The following is a 19,684-nucleotide window of genomic DNA, read 5'->3' as shown; positions in this document are numbered from 1 at the left end:
AGAAATGGCAACCAAATTGTCAAAATATGCATAAATTAAGGGCATCAAGCGCAAAATTCCTCTTTTACTACTGTCGAAGTCAGCAAATTGGATATAGTCAATTTCAATTAATATCGAGCAAACTTGGTTGTCTTTGTCTGAAAATATGCGTAGAGCACGCTACGGCGTGGAAGGGCCTATCCAGCCGCAACACGTAGCAATAACAGTTTTTACACTTTTATACACATTCACACGAATACACACATTTGTAATTAGTACACATTAATTGTAGTTGCAGCACATAGCTATTTATGTCAAGATATAGCGGTATTTATGTTTCATATTATAAGTTATATGCATGTTAGTAAAACTCAAGGTTCAGGTTGCATAAACTGTGTCGTGTTTAGTATCATTTTAATCCCCTATTCATCAGCAGCTGTCCGGTTCATTCGCCGAAGAGATCGCACATTGCATACTCTAGTAATTGATGTTAGGGAATAAGTGATGCTGACTATAAAATGCTAATAGACTAGTTAGAGTCTTGGCGGGAAAGTCGGAGCACATCCCCTGGAGAGATGATCCCCACCTTTGGGTATTTTGGTTTGAACTGGCCTATGACCTGCAGTACACTGGACCTTCCTGAAGCCTGGACCAATAGAAGCAAGCCACATCATCTGCATTGTTTTACTGTATTTCTGACGGCATATAAGCAGGAGCTTTGGACTTAGTGACCAGTCTTCTTTGACCACAGACTTCAGACCTGAATGACTGTTCACTGGATCCAGAGCGCCTGCGATAAGTAACGGCTGTACTTATTATTATTTCGCTTGAATTATTCTGCTACTTTTTGAGAATAAATTACTTTGTGCTTTGGAAACACAAATCGAGATTCGACAATTGTTATTGGATAGCGACAAAAAGTGCATAACACTGCGTACGTGCAGTAAACACGAAATGCATAGTTTAACATAAATTGCACTTGCAGCCCCTATGCCTGGATCAGGGATCATGGGCATCCCAGTGTAACGAAAGTACAGTAAGTATGTGCTTTAAGCATATCCTGATGCTACTGCATTCTAACATACTATGTTGAATGTTAGAGGGTGGTCAACATAGAGTTGGGAGGGAACATGGGCTGTCTGGTATATTTTATCCCAGGTTAGGGGACTCGGCTCAGCAGCCTATTAGGAACATTTTAAAGAAAGAAAATGCAGGTAGTCCAGTGACCCAGCCCAAGGTTGCCAGTATGGGTCCAGCCCAGGGGGCAAATGGCTCCCTGCCCTGCCACCCCACAGGAGGGGGAATATGTTCTAGTTGTACTCAAAACTGCAGTGTAACAATAAATACTTACAGTGTGCTACATGCAAAAATATGGAAGATTGCATTGGCACCCATTGCATCACAACACAGTCTGTCCAGGTATAAATTTGTACCCTTTAGCTGGATTAGTTCCTAACTCTGATGGTCTGACATGAATAACTTCCCTTATTTCCAGTATTGCCTGTGCACAGCTTGCGTACTTAAATATAACAAACTATTCAGGAAGAGAGACTGCCTGGTTAAGCTAAGAGCTAAGCAAAACGGTTTGTGCCCATCATCAGACCTTCCCTCCTGTGGATGTCTCAAACTCAATTAAGTACTTTCATTTGCTCAGAGGTATCCCTTGAAAATCTCTGACAGGTTGTAGTCTACTGTCATTCTGCAATGTCTGAGTGATCGATTGAGTCCTTTACTGCGTCACAGTTGGTTCTGTTGTGTCACCTTTTCAGGTATGGGGAACGAAATCCTTCTTCTTTGAGTAATCCACCTTGGGGTTTTTGGGAGGAATGCCAGATGGCCACCAACAGTACCAGTGTGAGAGGAGCTCCTTCCTTGTCTTTTGTGGCTTACAGCCACATGCGATAGACATAAGCCATGGCCTCCATATGGTCTATAAATGTTTGCACTCCTTCTGTTGTGAATACTTTTAGTGTTGCGTAGTAGGCCAAACTGAATTTAACATTATCATCATCATCATCATCATTTATTTATATAGCGCCAACATATTCCGTAGCGCTTTACAATTGGGGACAAACATAATAAACTAATAAACAAACTGGGTAAAACAGACAAAGAGGTGATAAGGCCCTGCTCGCAAGCTTACAATCTATGGGACAATGGGAGATTGACACATGAGGTTAAGTATACATTTTGCATCTTGGCTCAGCCAGACTGCAAAGGTAAAAGTGACTCATAAGCTAAATGATCCTGTCACACAACAATGTTGATCAGGGGGTAGTTGTCTTGTGTGAAATTGTGTAACAGGCTAAAGGTAGTGAGGTTAAGAGGGTGGTTGAGGAATATTATAAGCTTGTCTGAATAGGTAGGTTTTCAGAGAACGCTTGAAATTTTGTAGACATTACATCTTAAAAGCCTGGAGCACACTTTTAGTAAATTCCTTGCTGTGACTCTTTTCGTGAATCTCTTTGGCCTTCATATTTAATGGTATCTGAATCTGTAAATGGAGAATTTTTGCCAGTATTGGCTAGGCTGAAACATGCAAATCTTTTCTTCGAGGTCCCCTTCTATGAACTCACCATAAGTATGGGCGGGAACATCTAAACTGGCATCTTATCCAAGTTTGGTAGAGATCCTACAGTAATTTTTATATTGTTACTACATGACCTGTTTTCAGGGCCTTCTATTTTACAGCTCAGCAGGTCCTTGGGCTTGTCAACTTGTCTCTTCACCTATGTGATTCGCCTCCCAATGACTAACTTTTGGTGATGGGCATATGCTATCTGGTTAAGTTTTTAGCTACCTCTTTTCTATCAAGGGCTGTTTTTTTGTAGTGCCACCATACTATGCAGCGCTGTACAGAGAATATTTGTCATTCACATCAGTCCCTGCCCCAATTAGACTTACATTGTAAATTCCCTAAAACACAAAAGTACACACAGAGTAGGGCATAGTTGCCAACTTTCTATTGTTGCCCTCCAGGAGATACCTGAGGGGGTGTGTGGTTGGGGGACAGAAGGGGACAGGGTGAATTGTGTCAATTTGGCTCCCGACGGGCAGGTTGTAGGAGAATTGCCTGCTCTCTTGAGAGACCTAACCGGTATTTGTGAAACTCCAGTGAGAGGGAGCTCTAGTTGGGAATCCAACTCAAGACCCCAATGTTGTGATGCAGCAATACTAACCACTATGCCATTCCCAGTGTGGCGGTCTTTCCACTTTAATGGCTGGAAAAAGAGTGGGTTTGACTCTAATAAATATAAAAAAATATATATAATGAACAAAAAATGTATCTATATCTATCTTTGTTTTATTCTCTATAGGAGTGCTTCATTTTTGGTGGTAGGAAGAAGTCTTTAAACACTCCCCTTCAATAACTATTACCTACAGAATACAAAGATGCAGCTATGCAAAGCATTGTATTAGATGAAACTCTGGCTCCACCACGTGTAGACAGTGGATGTAAGACACACATCCATTGGTTTACCAAGCAAATTACTTCTTCCTATTCCTGCCGGTGCAGTGTCCTATGGATCACTAACCTTATTCTGCAATAATTATAAAGTTCCAATAAACGGGATGTAGATAACAACATAAAGTAAACACTACAAGTATCTGTAATAATAAACTTAGGACCACGAGTTGTACCCGTGTAGTACAATATATACGGTTCTGATTGTAAAGTCACATGATCAAGCAGTGGGCGGGGCTTCAGGGGCCACGTGGTGTTTAGCTTCCTGAGTAGTTTTGCAAACAGATCGGTGAGTGACTCGTTATCCGATTAGCATTGGACACTTCCTGTGTGATCAGTGCAGAGCTCCGTGTCCCTATTATTATATATTCTGCTCTCAGATCTGTATTACATGCACGGCTGTGTATATGCTTCTTATATAGCTGTATGCCAGAAACTGCTCTGTATACCTCACTCATTCATCTGTATTGTACGTACTGACCTGCATACGTCAGTGTATGTGCACTGCACTGTATACCTCACTTTTACTGTATTACTTGCGTTTAATTTATCCACACTAATATAGCTCTGTTGCATTACATAAGTCACTCATATACTTGTATTGTACCGCATAGCTCACTAATGCATCTGTATTGCATGTACTGAACTGAATGTCTGTTTATATGCACTGCATGCCTCACTTTTATTGTATGACCTGTACTTAATTTATCTACACTAATAGACCCTTATTTCACGGTATGCCTCGCTGGTAGACCGGCATTGCACGGCATGCCTCGCTGGTAGACCCTTATTGCACGGCATCCCTCGCTGGTATTGCACGGCACGCCTTGCAGGTAGGCCGGTATTGCACGGCACGCCTCGCTAGTAGATCGGTATTGCACGGCATGCCTCGCTGGTGGGCCGAAATTGCACGGCACGCCTCGCTAGTAGATCGGTATTGCACAGCACGCCTCGCTGGTAGATCGGTATTGCACAGCACGCCTCGCTGGCAGATCGGTATTGCACAGCACGCCTCGCTGGTAGGCCGTCATTGCACGGCACGCCTCGCTGGTAGATCGGTATTGCACAGCATGCCTCGCTAGTAGATCGGTATTGCACGGCACGCCTCGCTGGTAGATCGGTATTGCATGGCATGCCTCGCTGGTAGATCGGTATTGCACAGCACGCCTTGCTGGTAGATCGGTATTGCACAGCACGCCTTGCTGGTAGATCGGTATTGCACAGCACGCCTCGCTGGTAGACCGTCATTGCACGGCACGCCTCGCTGGTAGATCGGTATTGCACAGCACGCCTCGCTAGTAGATCGGTATTGCACGGCACGCCTCGCTGGTAGATCGGTATTGCACAGCACGCCTTGCTGGTAGACCGATATTGTACGCCTCGCTGGTAGATCGGTATTGCACGGCATGCCTCGCTGGTGGGCTGGCATTGCACGGCATGCCTCGCTGGTAGACTGGCATTGCAAGGCATGCCTCGCTGGTAGATCGGTATTGCAAGGCATGCCTCGCTGGTAGATCGGTATTGCACGGCATGCCTCGCTGGTAGATCGGTATTGCACGGCATGCCTCGCTGGTAGATCGGTATTGCACGGCACGCCTCGCTGGTAGATCGGTATGGCACGGCATGCCTCGCTGGTAGACTGGCATTGCACGGCATGCCTCGCTGGTAGATCGGTATTGCACGGCATGCCTCGCTGGTAGATCGGTATTGCACGGCACGCCTCGCTGGTAGATCGGTATGGCACGGCATGCCTCGCTGGTAGACTGGCATTGCAAGGCATGCCTCGCTGGTAGATCGGTATTGCACGGCATTCCTCGCTGGTAGACCGGCATTGCACGGCATGCCTCGCTGGTAGACCGGCATTGCACGGCATGCCTCGCTGGTAGACCGGCATTGCACGGCATGCCTCGCTGGTAGACCGGCATTGCACGGCATGCCTCGCTGGTAGACCGGCATTGCACGGCATGCCTCGCTGGTAGACCGGCATTGCACGGCATGCCTCGCTGGTAGATCGGTATTGCACGCCATGCCTCGCTGGTAGACTGGCATTGCACGCCATGCCTCGCTGGTAGATCGGTATTGCAGCAGTGTTAACACAGTAATTAATAGAAGACATCTTGTCAGTGATGTACTCACTAGAACTTTTTTCATTCAGATCAAGGGAGCCCATTCCCAGAAACTCCCAATATTGCTGAAATACAACCCACTAGCTACCCTGCTGTTTTCCACTCGCCAGGATAGCTGCCTGGGGAACATACACACCTGCAATATTAGCCATGACTCCTGGTATACTTTACTCCACTTTTTCCACCATAGCAATAACATGGGATAAGTAACTTAATTGATGTTGATAACACCTTAGCATTAATAACTTAATAAAATCCTAATGAATTCTTTTGGGAAATTCTGAGAATAACTAGAGCAGGAGAATGTCCAGGAGAGTGGGGTCATGTTGGCAGATGGGAACTTGCAAAGATTTGGGACTATCTTGTGGGACGATGACATCTTATTAAAGGCCCACCCCACTTGCCCAATCAATGCTCACTGAATACTTCTGAGCAGAACATCTGTAACAGTAGAGGTGCACAGGACAGACCACCACTGTACTTATGAACTTTGGGGAAGAAAGCACTAGGGTTGACAATATATATATACCTTTGTCATTTAGTTTCTGAGGTTAAGGTAATATTGATATTATTAGTCACTTTATATTTTATATTTTTGTGTAGAAAAAAACTCAACCATCTTTCTGTTAAGTTGCTGAAACTAAGAGATAAAATTTAGTCTTATTAGAACAGTAAAAAAAATACTTGTATTATAGGTTTAGCGGTGTAAGAATACATCCAGTTCCATCCTGGACAGACTTGAAACTGACATTATTGGAGTGTTTGACCCTCAGACAGTTGCATTTTGTAATGACTCATGTTCTATTGAATAACCACTGTATTCTACAGTGTACAACTGTAATTATAAACATCTCATCTTCTCTCGTATCAGCAGTAAGAAGACAATGTCACAGGCCACCTTCCACGCTCCTCGGAGAAAGAGAAAGGTCTACGAGTCCTATGAATCTCCCTTTCCCATCCCCTTGTCTCATGATTGTTACATGAAGGATTTCAGGATCTGTGAGGCAGAGATTATTAATAATTATGTCATTGTGAGACGTCTGCAGGATATAGAGCTTCTGTATGGAAAGGTGATGCACTTTAATTTTCAATATCTTTTTCAGCAGGGATTAACTTTCATCTGTATAGTGTAAGTGTAACTACAGCAAGTGTATTTGTTTGTTTGCACTGGCAGAGATCTGGTGTAGTAACCTCCTACCTTACAATTGCTGTTCTTTTCTGAGCTCCGCAGGCAATGTAGAGGTGAAGCCACCTGATAGACCAGTGTTGGCTAACCTGTGACACTCCAGGTGTTGTGAAACTACAAGTCCCAGCATACCCTTCCAGCAATAAGCTTCTATATATTGGCAAAGCATGCTGGGACTTGTAGTTTCACAACACCTGGAGTGTCACAGGTTAGCCAACACTGTGATAGACTATTGTCAGCTGATAGTGAGCGATGAAAGTGGCGTCTGATTGGATCAATTCACGAAGAGACAGGCCAATAGGTCAAAGCCTCAGTTTGAACTTTCTTCCACTGTTTCTGTCTTCAGGGATATTTTGGGAAGGGGATTTTGTCGAGAAGCAGACCCGAGTATAACATTGCGCAGAATGAATTGAGAGTCCGACGGAAAGGTAGGGTGGATGTGTCCAAAATGATTAATGATTGTAATCAGAAACATACCGTATATATTGTTAATATGATACAACTTGGATATGGGTAGCTTCTAATTGCAGGGAGTGGTCTGTAACTCATGTCAGTAAGTAAAGCAGTAGAATGAAAAAAACAATAAGTGAGCCCTTCCAGAATTTAAAATTAAATAATACAAACAACTCAAAGCAAGTTACTTTTCAAGGATGAGTTTACACTAACCCACACCAGCACATTGGAAGGGGGAAACTCTCTCAGGAGACTCGTCCCCAGTCTAGACCTAGATTTGTGGAAAGGTGGATAAAGATGCTGTGTCTGCACCTCACCCATTTTAAATTACCTCCAGTGACTGGTGATTTCTGCTGGACAGTTTTGTTTAGAATATGTGAGAGGTGCATGTGGATGGCTTCTGACACACAGACCAAAATGATCATTGGCTTCTGATTGCCACTGCCGTTTCTACCTTTGCTATGCAATAGCTGCTCAGCAGTTGTCCCCAGTCACAGTAAGTCGGGGATCCTGCCTTACACAATGTTTGAGTAGTATTCCAGGGGGTGGATGCCCGCTGATATATCAATGTGGGGATAAGTGTAAATTCTCTGCAAATTTTTGCTCTTGGCTCTATGGGCTGCGAAGAAAAATTAGCAGAATTTTTTTGCATAAATCCCAGGTCTATTCTAATCCTGGATCCCTGGTTGTCCCTCTGTCACCAAACACTTCTGTTCGGCTCATCCCAACCTTATTTTGCTAGGCAACCGTTACTGATGTGTCTCCTCTGGGTCATAGTGCCTGGGCCACACATCCAACGCCAGAGGGGGGTGTTACATATATTAATACAACACTAATCTTGATGGCAGAAGTTGCAGACTTACCTGCTTAGAGTGCAGAGTGACTTAATAAACCTGCCCCCTAACTTGTGCCATGGGCTGCACGTCCACTATAACTAGATCTTTTCCCTAGATAGCGGTAATCAGAGTACCACATAGTGAGTAGCTCCTTACGACTCCCGTATCCGCATGCCTCTCTATACGGGAGATTCAATTTCTGGCAATGTTGCGCACGGACATCATGCTGCGCACATTGCCGGCGATATGGTAGGAATCGCCGCTCATTTATAAAGGTGCGAAGAAAATGTAGGGAAGATTACAGCCAGAACCTCAGCGGACGTTCTGGAGATGCTTTGTATCTCCCCCTATATGTGCGAATACAGAAAAATGTTGTCTTTGTAGTTATGAGTTTGTGTTTGAGCTCTATATCTACTTTATCAGTAGTTGTACACCTTCACAATCTCCATACAACCTTTTTTTTCACAACTATCCTCTTTTTCCCAGTGGATGTCATGGATGGAGATATTAAAACACTAACCAAATATTATTATTTATTTACAGATTCTAAAATGAAATTACCAATTGTTTCATCCAGAAAGTGAGTATTTTGTCAGTCATGTTGTTGTTTTTTTTACTATGAATAATGTGTTGGATAGATGTATTCTTAAGGGATTTACAGTTTCTGTGTTTGTTTACAAACATAGTAAATATTAGGATGTATATGTATGTTATATAGAAGCATTGTGAAACTGATCTTTTTCTGGTACACAACATGCTAATGTTTTACTGCTTTTACTTGAATATCTTTCGAGTTAATACCCTTGAGTTCTAGTCTTCTGACTCTGCAGATAAAAGTGGTCCTTGTTCCAGAACTAACAATCTAATATGAACCTAGCTGGTTATGGTGCCTGTTATTGTATTTCTCTAATTTTGCGTTACTAATAATGTCAATGCTGCAGTGGAAAACCATCTACAATCAGCAGACAGACTTCTGTATGTTTCCTGACACGTTTATGTTCCAGCTGCATGATTAGCATTATTAGGATGAAAGCGATGAAGAGGGGCAGCATGGTGGCTTAATGTTAAGCACTTCTGCCTCACAGCACTGGGGTCATGAGTTCGATTCCCGATCATGGCATTATCTGTGTGGAGTTTGTATGTTCTCTCCATGTTTGCGTGGGTTTCCTCCGGGTGCTCTGGTTTCCTCCCACACTATGTTAAAACATACTGGTAGGTTAATTGGCTGCTATTAAAATCGACCCTAGTCTCTCTCTCTGTCTGTGTGTGTGTAAATTAGGGGATTTAGATTGTAAGCTCCAATGGGGCACGGACTGATGTGAATGAGTTCTCTGTACAGCGCTGCGGAATTAGTGGCGCTATATAAATAGATGATGATGATGATGATGATTAGGATGCAGATTGTACTCTTTGCAGAGTTGGTGGGACTCAACTTTAAAGAACCACAGGACAGGTGCTGAGGTTAAGCGTAAACCATTTTACTTTCTCTGTTTCTGACCAATGTTATTTTTTTGTCCATTAAATCGTGTCTCTTGTTATCATAAATGTACTAATCTGGAAAACTCTAAAATATTTTTAGGTATCAACATCACGTAGAATGGGCCAAAGGACTGTTAGAGGGACAGGGATTGGACGCAAGTTCTATCAGCAAGATGCTTGAGAATTATACTAATCCTATTAATCTACCAGAGGATAAAGATGAGACAACAGATTCAGGAGAGTCCAAACCTTCCGCAGATGCGTTGTTTCCTACAAGTGAAGAGAATAGGACTTTCGAAGAAAATTCTGTTTATGATCCTCTGGCAAAATATGACTCCGAGAAGCTGAAAACCCAGGATACATGCACCGAACCAGACGTGGAAGTTCTGGATAAGATGCACTGTCACAAGCATGACGACTTTATCATACATTGCGGCTGTAAACCAGAAAAACAGACCCTTAAGAAGGAAGCTGCAGCAACAAGTGTGACTGATGGAGGGGAACATGAGTACGTCTTAGTAGAAGAGAAAGAAGTGGACTCTGAACCAGATGTTGAAGACCCTGCGGAGGAGAGAGGTGTACGATAGTGTTTATTATTGACCCTCAGAGCTTATACTCTGACTAGAGCTTTTCTGAATTGTGTTCATTCCTTTCAAAGTGGAAATAGTCAGTATTTATGCAGCCTATTAAGTCGCTACAAACCAGTAAACTTGTGAATTGATAGTTTTTATAGAAGTGTGCAGAAAAATGAGCAGAGATTCTTTGCTGTAATAGCCAGTTAAGTATGTGGCTGGACATCGAGGCGATGTCCGGCTGCACAGCGTTCGTAATTGAATATCCCCCCCCCCCCCCCCCCTTTCCCATAGCAGTCAGGAGAAACTTTCAAGATGTGCATCCGTTGACATCAGTGTTCTTGTTTTCAGTAAGCCAGGTGGAATAGAGTATTAAAGCAAAGCTTCTCATCATTCAATCTTTCTTATCACCAATGTCTAGATACAGTGTCAAATTTACAGGGAAGTCACTCGGCACTGTACTGGGCAGACGGTGCAAATTCACTGTCATGGGATGCAAAAATTCAAAATTGTTCTGAGCTTAATCGTGTCTAGTACAAGGGAATGTGTGTACTAGACACAGGGGTCTATTTAACATCGTGGTTAGTGGCCGTTAGTGAGAATCCTTTTACATCAATACAAAATGTCCTACTGCTGTAATTCTGTAATTTATCAAGTCAGGGCGAAACCCCCCATCCCCCAAACTAACTAAAAGATCCTTCACCGGCAGCCTAACGCTGATGGAGGATCTGACCTTAGTGACTACTGTACATGTGCAGCTAATGTCATAAGCACATTGCTATGGCACTCGGAGCTGGAGGAAGAGAGGCTTCTCCAGTGGCGATGGAGTCCATACATTAAAAAGGTATGGGGACGCCATGTGGAGATGGCGTAAGTCTTTTGGGTAACATCGTAGTCCCCATAGAAGTCTGTGGGGACTGCAGTGACCAGCGTTGGACAGCTGCTTTAACCCCCTTGATAAATTAAAAGAAGAGCTGCGATGGCCATTCTATGGAGAAAACAGATTTTTGGCTCATTGCAGCTTAGTAAACAGACGCCATTGTTTAATATTATCTTTCTGTACAAGGTGTAAACAAACATAGCGAGTTCTTTCTGCCACCCGTATGCCTGCTCTGTCATGTTTTCGGACCATTCTGGACCTGGCCATACCCCCAATGGTGTCATGTATATCCCTTACCATTAGGTCACATTCCCATCATATTGTATTGGGAGAGAATTATCATACCTTGATTAGTATGAGAAGAGAACTCTGGCAGGAGGGATTATAGGGAAGAGAATGCAAATAATGGAACTGTAGTCAATGGTGAGTTCTGCAAGCAAACTTACTAGCACAGTCATAGAAACTAGGTAAAGTCAAGAATACTTCTATACAGTTGTCCCTTATTATTTATGTTGGATAAATAAAATTGTAAAACAAAAACATGCAGGTCAGGTATCCCTTTAATTAGTGGAGGCTTCAGTAGACCACCAGTCTATTGTTGTTGTCCACTGATAGGGCCCACCAGTCTGGTTCTTTATTTGTAATACAGATACAGCATTGTTAAGGTAAATTTGTAACTCTTGATTTGAATTCGATGTTCTAAATTGAAAGTGATGTGGAATATGCAAGATATCATTCTTATAAATTCTTGTTTTCCTTTTGTTGTTCTTCTGTTTTTATTATTATTGTGTTTTTTACCTCTGTAGAATATGAAGAAAAAAAGATTGGTGTGTCGGAGGAATCCATTTAGAATATTTGAGTACTTACAGTTGAGCCGTGAAGAAGTAAGATTGATAATAGGAACCACAATTATTTATAGCAGAAATAGTCTTGTCATTGTAATCTTAATTGCATGATTTTCATGGTTTAAATTCTTTCTTTCCCCAGGCTTTTTTCTTGGTTTACGCCTTAGGCTGTCTGTCTGTCACTTACAAAAAGGTAACTAATGTTGGTATATTGTGCTATACAGATGCTATCATATGGTTTACGCACACAGGCCACTTGTCACTGCGATTTTCAAAAAGAAAAATAGGGGCAACCAAACTCCAACAATCTGTTTTGTTGCAGCTTTGCTTCCAGCCCTTTCCACATGAATATTAAGAATATAATGCTAGACATATTCAGCATTAAAACGCCTGTGGGCCTTGGCAAGATTTCTTATTGACTTATATTAGACAACTTTTTACCAGAGCATGTAGCGGCTAGCAAAAAATAGCTTTTGTCTGCATGTGATATTAGAAACCTATTTTCATTGATGACAATTATGAAGTTGCTGGCCATGTGCTTCGTCCGTTTTTTATTCACATTACTTGGCATATAACTATGGTGGATACGAAACCTTCTCACTAGCATGCCAATAATTTAAAAGGGAAATGTACCTTTGTGTTAAGCATGTATACAAACCCCTTGTATATAGCGGATTACTGTTTATCAACAGTTGGCCTGGGAGAGGCTTGAAAAGGGTGGATGTCATATAATTGACTGTGAGCTGGGGAAGGTGGCATTTGATTGGTGGATGTGGCTCACAACCAATCACATTTTGCTCTCCCTTGCACATAACTCCCCTTCCCGTTAACCCCCTCCAGCTTCTTTCCAGTCTTATTGCAAGGGTTAGACAACTCCTTTGTGTTCAGTAAAAACATGTTCATAAAACATGGGCATCAGCCTTTCTGTACAAAGAAGCTATTTTTGCTGAATATTTGCATTTATTTATTTTCTATGGTTGGATAAAGAAGTATTTTCTATAGATAGTAAAACAGCGCCACCCAGTGGCCAGTTTATCTTTAAACAGTGAAAATTGCAAATCTTTCTTAAATGTTTTGCCTCTCTTGTTGTTCGTTTTTGGCCAGGGGCTAAACCAACACTCAGTCAGCTGTAGGAATAGTAACACCTGCTGGCTATAAAATCAAACTAACCAAGATACTTATAACAATACATTTTTTTAGTTATTTCAAATATTGCAAAGCTCAATTGCTCTCAATAAGTACATTGTTCCCATTTTGCTAAAATCTTATATCTTTGTTTTCTGAGTGTAATCTGTTAGTGTGTAGAAACCTGTCTTTGAAATGACCTGAGCAATTTTTCTCTTAGGAACCTTTACCGATACTAAAACTGTGGGAGGTGTTCAATGCAGCTCAGCAGAACTTCCCAACAAGTTACATGGCGTATCAGCACTTCCGAAGCAAAGGCTGGGTGCCGAAAGTGGGCCTGAAGTATGGAACAGACCTGTGTAAGTCACAGTGCCATCAACTGAGCCTGTGGCCAGAATCCCTGTTCTCTACAGTTGCATTTCCCTCCCCCCATAGCCTCTGCTTTGTCTAAATCAGTGGTTCCCAAACTGTGTGCCTAGGCTCCCTAGGGTGACTCGGCGATCTCACGGGGGTACCTCAGCCAGGGCCAGTGGTAAGCAAGGCTGGGGACTACTTGGTCATTATTTTGGCTTAGGGGTGCCTTGAAAAAATTATGGAGACCCTAAGGGTGCCTTGAACTGAAAGAGTTTGGGATCCACTGGTCTAAATGATAGCACTCTACAGTGGTAGAGGAAATATGGACTTGAATTTTATATTATGAGGAATCCCTTCATTTTTTTTTATTATTTTTTTTGTATTATTTTTTTAATGACATATGTTCACTCATCATTTCTTGTCTCGATAATGATATAATCTAATAATATGCTAAAATGTATTCATCAGAGATGACTATTGTGTTTGTTTTTTTGTTTTTTTTAGTGCTGTATCGTAAAGGCCCACCCTTCTACCATGCAAGGTTGGTTAATATCTCTGCATTTATCCTTTTCTTATTTTGTTCACTAAACTTTTCTTATTTGTAGTATTTGTAAGCATTACAAGTTCTTATAGTATACTTTTAACCCAGGTCTCTGTTCTGGGATGTCCACTTTAAATAAATATTTTAGAACATGTTATTTACTAACCTTGAATTTAGGTATAAATTTGTATCTAACTATTACAACCAGTCAGATATTTTCTTTCATTGTCTAACGTTTACTAGACATATGAAAGCTAATTGTTGATTGGTTGCTATGGTTTAGTGCCAGTTTGCTACCAAATGCAATGTCGGGAACTGACCCTTCATATCCTGTAGTAGTGACCAATAGGCTCTCTTCTCCGTTCAGCTATTCTGTAATTGTGGAACTTGTTGATGAGAATTTCGAAGGTTTACCGCTGCGGCCTCTGACTTGGAGATCCCTATCTGGTCTCAACAGGACAACTATGAATGTTTCTAAGGTAAAAACATTTAACATGTTAATATGAGATTTACTTTTAATCCCAACATATCCTGACAGTGAATGTTACCAAGAATGCCTTATATCTTGGAGTCCCAACCAGTGTGTCTTTGCACATTTATGTGTCTTGATACCAAAGAATTTACGGTAATGGGAATCTGGATATATGCAATGGGGTTTAATGTGAACTATGCTTCATTTACAATGAATAAAGTAACTATAATTCACTTTTAATTTAAAACAAAACATATTTATAGTTATTCAGGTTTCTGGGTATTTTTTGTGTATATTTTGTAATATTATATCATTGGAGTGTCCAGAATAAATTATATGAAATGGCATCTGTGTTGGCAGGTGTGTCACTAGAACAAAAAGTTTAAGACCCATGACCTTTTATGTTAATATTACAGTTTACCTTCACAAGCGTGCCATCATTTTACTACTAGTATGATCTGTGCTTTCATTGTTGGCCATATTCTTACCATCTGGACTCTGTCACACTAGGGGGTAAATGTATCAATCTGCGGGTTCTTCAACACCCGCGTGTTCAGCCTCTTCCGCGATCAAATTTCAAGCGGCGCTGCATTGTAAAGGGTTAACTTCCCTTTACAATGCAGCGCCGCTTGAAATTTAATCGCGGAAGAGACTGAGCACGCGGGTGTTGAAGAACCCGCATATTGATACATTTACCCCTAGATGTTAATGGAAATGCACATTCATTTGTCCACAGGAGCTGCTGATCTGTTATCTAATTAAACCTCCAGGATTCACAGGAAAGGACATAAACACTCCGGAGTGTATCAAAAAGTTCAAAATTCAGGCAAGTCCTTTGCACAATACAGAGAAGACACTGATTACTCTTATACATGTGTTTTTTATTTTATTAGTATTGAAAGTGTATTGCCTGTGTTGGTATTAATGTTCACCTATACACGGCGGAGGCAGCTGTTTTGTGGGCTAAGCATCTGGTTATGAGAATGCAATCTAAAAATTCACTAGTAACCGGTGAGATCACTGAGACCGTTAATACATCTTTGATGCTCTTGCTTCCTAGTGAATTGTTAGGATTCATTTAGTTGTTGTGATACAAGCCCCCCGGCAATGGCGGCCCCGGAAGCGCAGCCCCGGCAATGGCGGCCCCGGAAGCGCAGCCCCGGCAATGGCGGCCCCGGAAGCGCAGCCCCGGCAATGGCGGCCCCGGAAGCGCAGCCACCACAAATATCCATAATATTCACCTTATGTATAAATGGAACATTAGTAGATTAATTGACAAATTGTAGAATGCTACAGTATATTTTCTGAACTGGCAACCTGGGGGATTCAATTAGCGGCGATGTTCCTCAGAACATTGTGGCTGCGCATGTTTACCGTTACTACGGTAAATTCTCTGCTGATTTTTCCTCGCACCTCTATGGGATGTGAGGGAAAATCAGTGAAGATTGCTGTAAAAAATCCCATGGCCGAGGTGTTCTGAGGAACATTGCGCTAATTGAATTCCCCCCCACTGAATCAAACAAAATACACTGGCACAGTATGATGCACACACACTGCTACACTTTAACATGTGCCAGCATTGTATGTATTTATCCTGTGTGCATGCATTAGCCTGTAGCCACACATTTCTCACCAATGTGCTGAGCACTTTTGGGCTCATCACATTTCTTTAATGATACCATGATCAGCAAACAGTATATAAACAGGGATATCATCCTTTGAGTGATGGGACTTCCCTCTAGTGCTAGGGATATGGAGACAGAGGCAGTACAAGAGCCTCTTCCTATTGCTGGTCTTTGCCTATGTATGCGCACGATGTAGGAAAGAATCCTTTACACCGGTAGAATCAGAAAAAGATGGGAAGGGATCTGTGGGTTTTCTTAACTCCTTAAATGCAGAGTCCCACTGAGCACTCAAGGGGGAGATTCAATTAGCCACAATGTTCCTGAGAACATCACGGCTGTGCATTTTTACAGTTATTGTCCGCTGAGGAAAAATCAGCGGAGAGTTCTTGTAAAAATACAGCAGCTGCGATTTTCTGAGGGACATCGCTACTAATTGAATGATCTTACTTGGGGGTTAATATGAGAGGATTTTCCTTCTTTTCTTTTTTTTTTTTTTTTAAATCCCCTCCACTCTGTAGAGTAGCACTTTGGTGGATGACCTTCCTTTTGTACCCCCACCACCTCACCATGTATTTTATAGAGCAGGGTTCAGCGTTTCCATACAGCTGGGACAACTCGCCTTTTAACAGTCCGTAGGACTCTGTGGAGCAGAATCCTGCACCTCCACAGTCTGCTTTTCTTTATTTAATCTCTAAACTTGCTTTGATATCCTGCAGTGGAGAGACCCCAGGGTGGTCAAAGGTCAGTGACAGAGGGTCCAGCTGTATGTAAACAATATGTATTAACTGCATTTGAGAGTGGAAAAACTTTTTTTTTTCCCTTTGGATTTTCCCTCTAACTTTAGATATCACTTTTGCAGGAAGTGATTGTGAGTCGCTGGATCTCTTCACGAGAGCGAATGGAGCACGATGAATTGTGACAATAATTTTCGTAATAAAATGTTCCATAGTGCTTGGTGTTTTCTTTGATGAATGTAATTCCTCTGTTAAACAATGTATGCTGTAAATTAATTTAAATGTAATGGTTTGAGTCCTTTTATGAAAATGTTAAGGAATGCAATTTTTCTATAGATGACATTTGACATCTAGGCCAGGAGTTGATGAAAACATTACGTATACTGATTATTTCTGGCTGGTGACACAAATTCCTTTGTGTTTTATCTGCTCTGTTCTGTATTTGCTTGTCGCAGAACTGTTTATTTAAACAGCCATGTGTAACATTAGCAATATCTATGGTAGGAGAATTGTGTCCTTAAAGGGACAGGTTTTTTTTTTTGCTCAGTTGTATTTGCTTTGTTCTGTCTCGCCCATTCCAACACTTTCTTGATTTGTTTAACTAATTGACAGTCTGACACTGTTGAGCCTCCATTAAAATAAATAGGACTGGGGCGCAGAGGGCTTGATTCATCTTCAGCCGTCAATCCAATTGCTTGCCGTATCTCGCGTGACATATCTCTGCGCACGCTCTGCAACGGACCTTGCGCCAATGAACACATCATGCAAATGACACTTAGGAATGCCTACGATTTGATTGGGGGAGGGATAGAGCGGATGGGCGTAGACCATGTACAGCGAGGGAGTGCCAACTTCCATGCAGCCCATTCAAGGCTTCTCTTAAGTACGCTGGGTTTTTTAGCCGTATCATTTGCACCAGCTCCAGGGCAGCTGTCAGTGCTGATTGATAGTGATGATTGTCATGACATAGTTTAAAAAGACTACGGGGGGATTCAATTGGCTGCATTACTTTTTCAAGTAACGCGGCCTGCGCTCTAATACCCTTATTACGGTAATGGTGCGTGTAAATACCGTTATTATGGTAGTTTTAACGCCAGCTTTTTCCTCGCAGCTCCCTGAGCAGAAAGCCGGGTTAATATTACCATAATAACGGTAATAGTTTTTACGCTGTGGTACTTCAGGGGGAATTGAATTACCCCCCCTACATGTATGTATTACCACTAGATAACAAAGCACATGTGTATGCAGGTGTGATAAACTATAAATATGCACTCCTGATGTATGTATTTACTGGGTTTTTTTAAATAATATTTAGTAATGGTTATAGTATTAACAGTTAATTTATTTAATAAAATATTTTTTGTGCATGTTTTTTGATAGGACTTTCTATTGCACATATACATGTGCGTATCCTGCATTCAGTTCTGTCTGTCTACATCCACCAAGTAATCTTTAGCTAAAGTGTGCTTATACCCAGTTTTAAATGGAAACGTATATTTAGATCCGCTTGTATTTGAATACGGTCCTATTCAGTTCAATTGAATATGCTCAAGTTCCGGGCTAGTTTTTTTAAACACAAGTTGCATCTGAAGCTGAATCAGGCCCAGAGTTTCATAATTCACAGTAACGGTACTTTTAGGCACAAGAACCTTGTCAACCAGCTCACTGTCAGGTACATACAGTTGTGGCCAGAAATATTGTCCCCTTGCGGTTTTTTTCTATTAATGCTCCATTTCTTCCAGAAAATTGTTCAAATTAAAAATATATATTTTGGTATACACATATGTATTTCTTTGGAAATACAAAAGCAAAAAAAGTGGGCAAAATGCTGGTAGCTTATTCCACACAGAAATGTTTAAAAAAAAAATGATTGGCACCTAGAAATAATATAATTCAAGTATAATTCTCCTTCATTTTGGAACTAAATTCACACGCAGTGAGTAACAAGTGCCTGCAATATAACAATTACTTATTAAACAAACTTAAACAGAGAAAGCGACTCTTTCAACTGGTTCGTGTCACTGTGTAGACTGCAAGGACCACAGAGATAAAGAAAGGCAGAGAATTGTCTGAAGAGGTCAGGCAGAAGATTGTAGCCAATCATGGACAATCTCAAGGCTACAAATCAATCTCCAGAGACCTGGATGTTCCCGTCTTTACTGTACATACTGTTGTTAGGAAGTTTAAGGCCCATGGTACTGCAGCCAACCTCCTTGGAAGTAGAAAACGTAATGGAAGATTGCAGCACACTGTTGTTTGAATGGTGGGTTGCTATAGGCAACATCTCCACTTTTAAACCCGCAGTTTAGTAAATATACCCCAATGACTGCAAACACAATTCAACAAGCACCCACGCAAGACTGCAGTGGCCAGCAGTAAGTCTAGCTCTAAATCCCATAGAACCCCTGTGGATAGATCTGAAATCAGCAATTGGGAGAAGGAACCTTCAAATCTGGAGAATTGGAGCAGTTTGCACAAGAAGAGTGATGCAGACTGGCAGGTAGAGAAGTGCAGGAAGCTCATCCATGGCCATAGGAAGCTGTTGCTTGCAGTTATTTTGACCAAAGGCTGTGTTACCAAATGGACTAGAGTGTCAATAATTTTGTCAATTCCATTTATTTTCCTTTTCTGATTTAAAAGGAAATACTGTATTAAATGCAGAATCCAAAACAAAGGTTCTGTATATTAACCGACAGCATTGTGGAGACCAAATACTATTCATTTCACCTTGTGTTTATAGGAATTTAGGAGTTGTTTGAAAATAGTGCAATGGTGCCAATATATTTGGCCACGATTGTATATGACCAAAATAACATTTCTGGTTTCCCCATTAGTATTAAACTTAATGAATGTAAAACACTGAAACTTAATATAAAGGGGGGTATTCAATTGTTCCTCCGGGCGCCGCCGGAACGAGCCCGTTAAAACTATTACCGTTTATACGGTAATTACTCGCTGATAGCTGCGAGATGAAATTCAGCGAGTAAACTACCGTATTAACGGTTTTTACG

At 41.6% G+C, this 19,684-nt stretch overlaps 1 protein-coding gene across 6 annotated transcripts; it reads left to right on the top strand.

Annotated features, from left to right (window-relative positions):
• Positions 1-3,675: 3,675 nt before the first annotated feature.
• Positions 3,676-16,890, top strand: TSEN2 (tRNA splicing endonuclease subunit 2). 6 transcript variants are annotated; one of them, XM_075183157.1, is made up of 12 exons: positions 3,676-3,734; positions 6,443-6,641; positions 7,104-7,185; positions 8,590-8,626; positions 9,626-10,103; positions 11,784-11,861; positions 11,965-12,015; positions 13,168-13,306; positions 13,806-13,842; positions 14,210-14,321; positions 15,051-15,140; positions 16,799-16,890. In XM_075183157.1, exons 2-12 carry the CDS (start codon positions 6,456-6,458, stop codon positions 16,856-16,858), a joined length of 1,350 nt encoding a protein of 449 aa, XP_075039258.1. In that variant the 5' UTR covers positions 3,676-3,734; positions 6,443-6,455; the 3' UTR covers positions 16,859-16,890. The 6 variants fall into 6 exon arrangements, with proteins under 6 accessions (XP_075039258.1, XP_075039260.1, XP_075039259.1 ...); XM_075183159.1 differs by having other exon boundaries at positions 3,695-3,734; positions 6,446-6,641; XM_075183158.1 differs by lacking the exon at positions 3,676-3,734 and adding an exon at positions 3,755-3,914 and having other exon boundaries at positions 6,446-6,641.
• Positions 16,891-19,684: the final 2,794 nt, after the last annotated feature.

Source organism: Mixophyes fleayi, chromosome 8 (genome assembly GCF_038048845.1).
Source record: "Mixophyes fleayi isolate aMixFle1 chromosome 8, aMixFle1.hap1, whole genome shotgun sequence".
Lineage (NCBI taxonomy): Eukaryota > Metazoa > Chordata > Amphibia > Anura > Limnodynastidae > Mixophyes > Mixophyes fleayi.
Note: the sequence above shows the minus strand (reverse complement) of the source record. Positions and strands in the feature narration are given on the sequence as shown.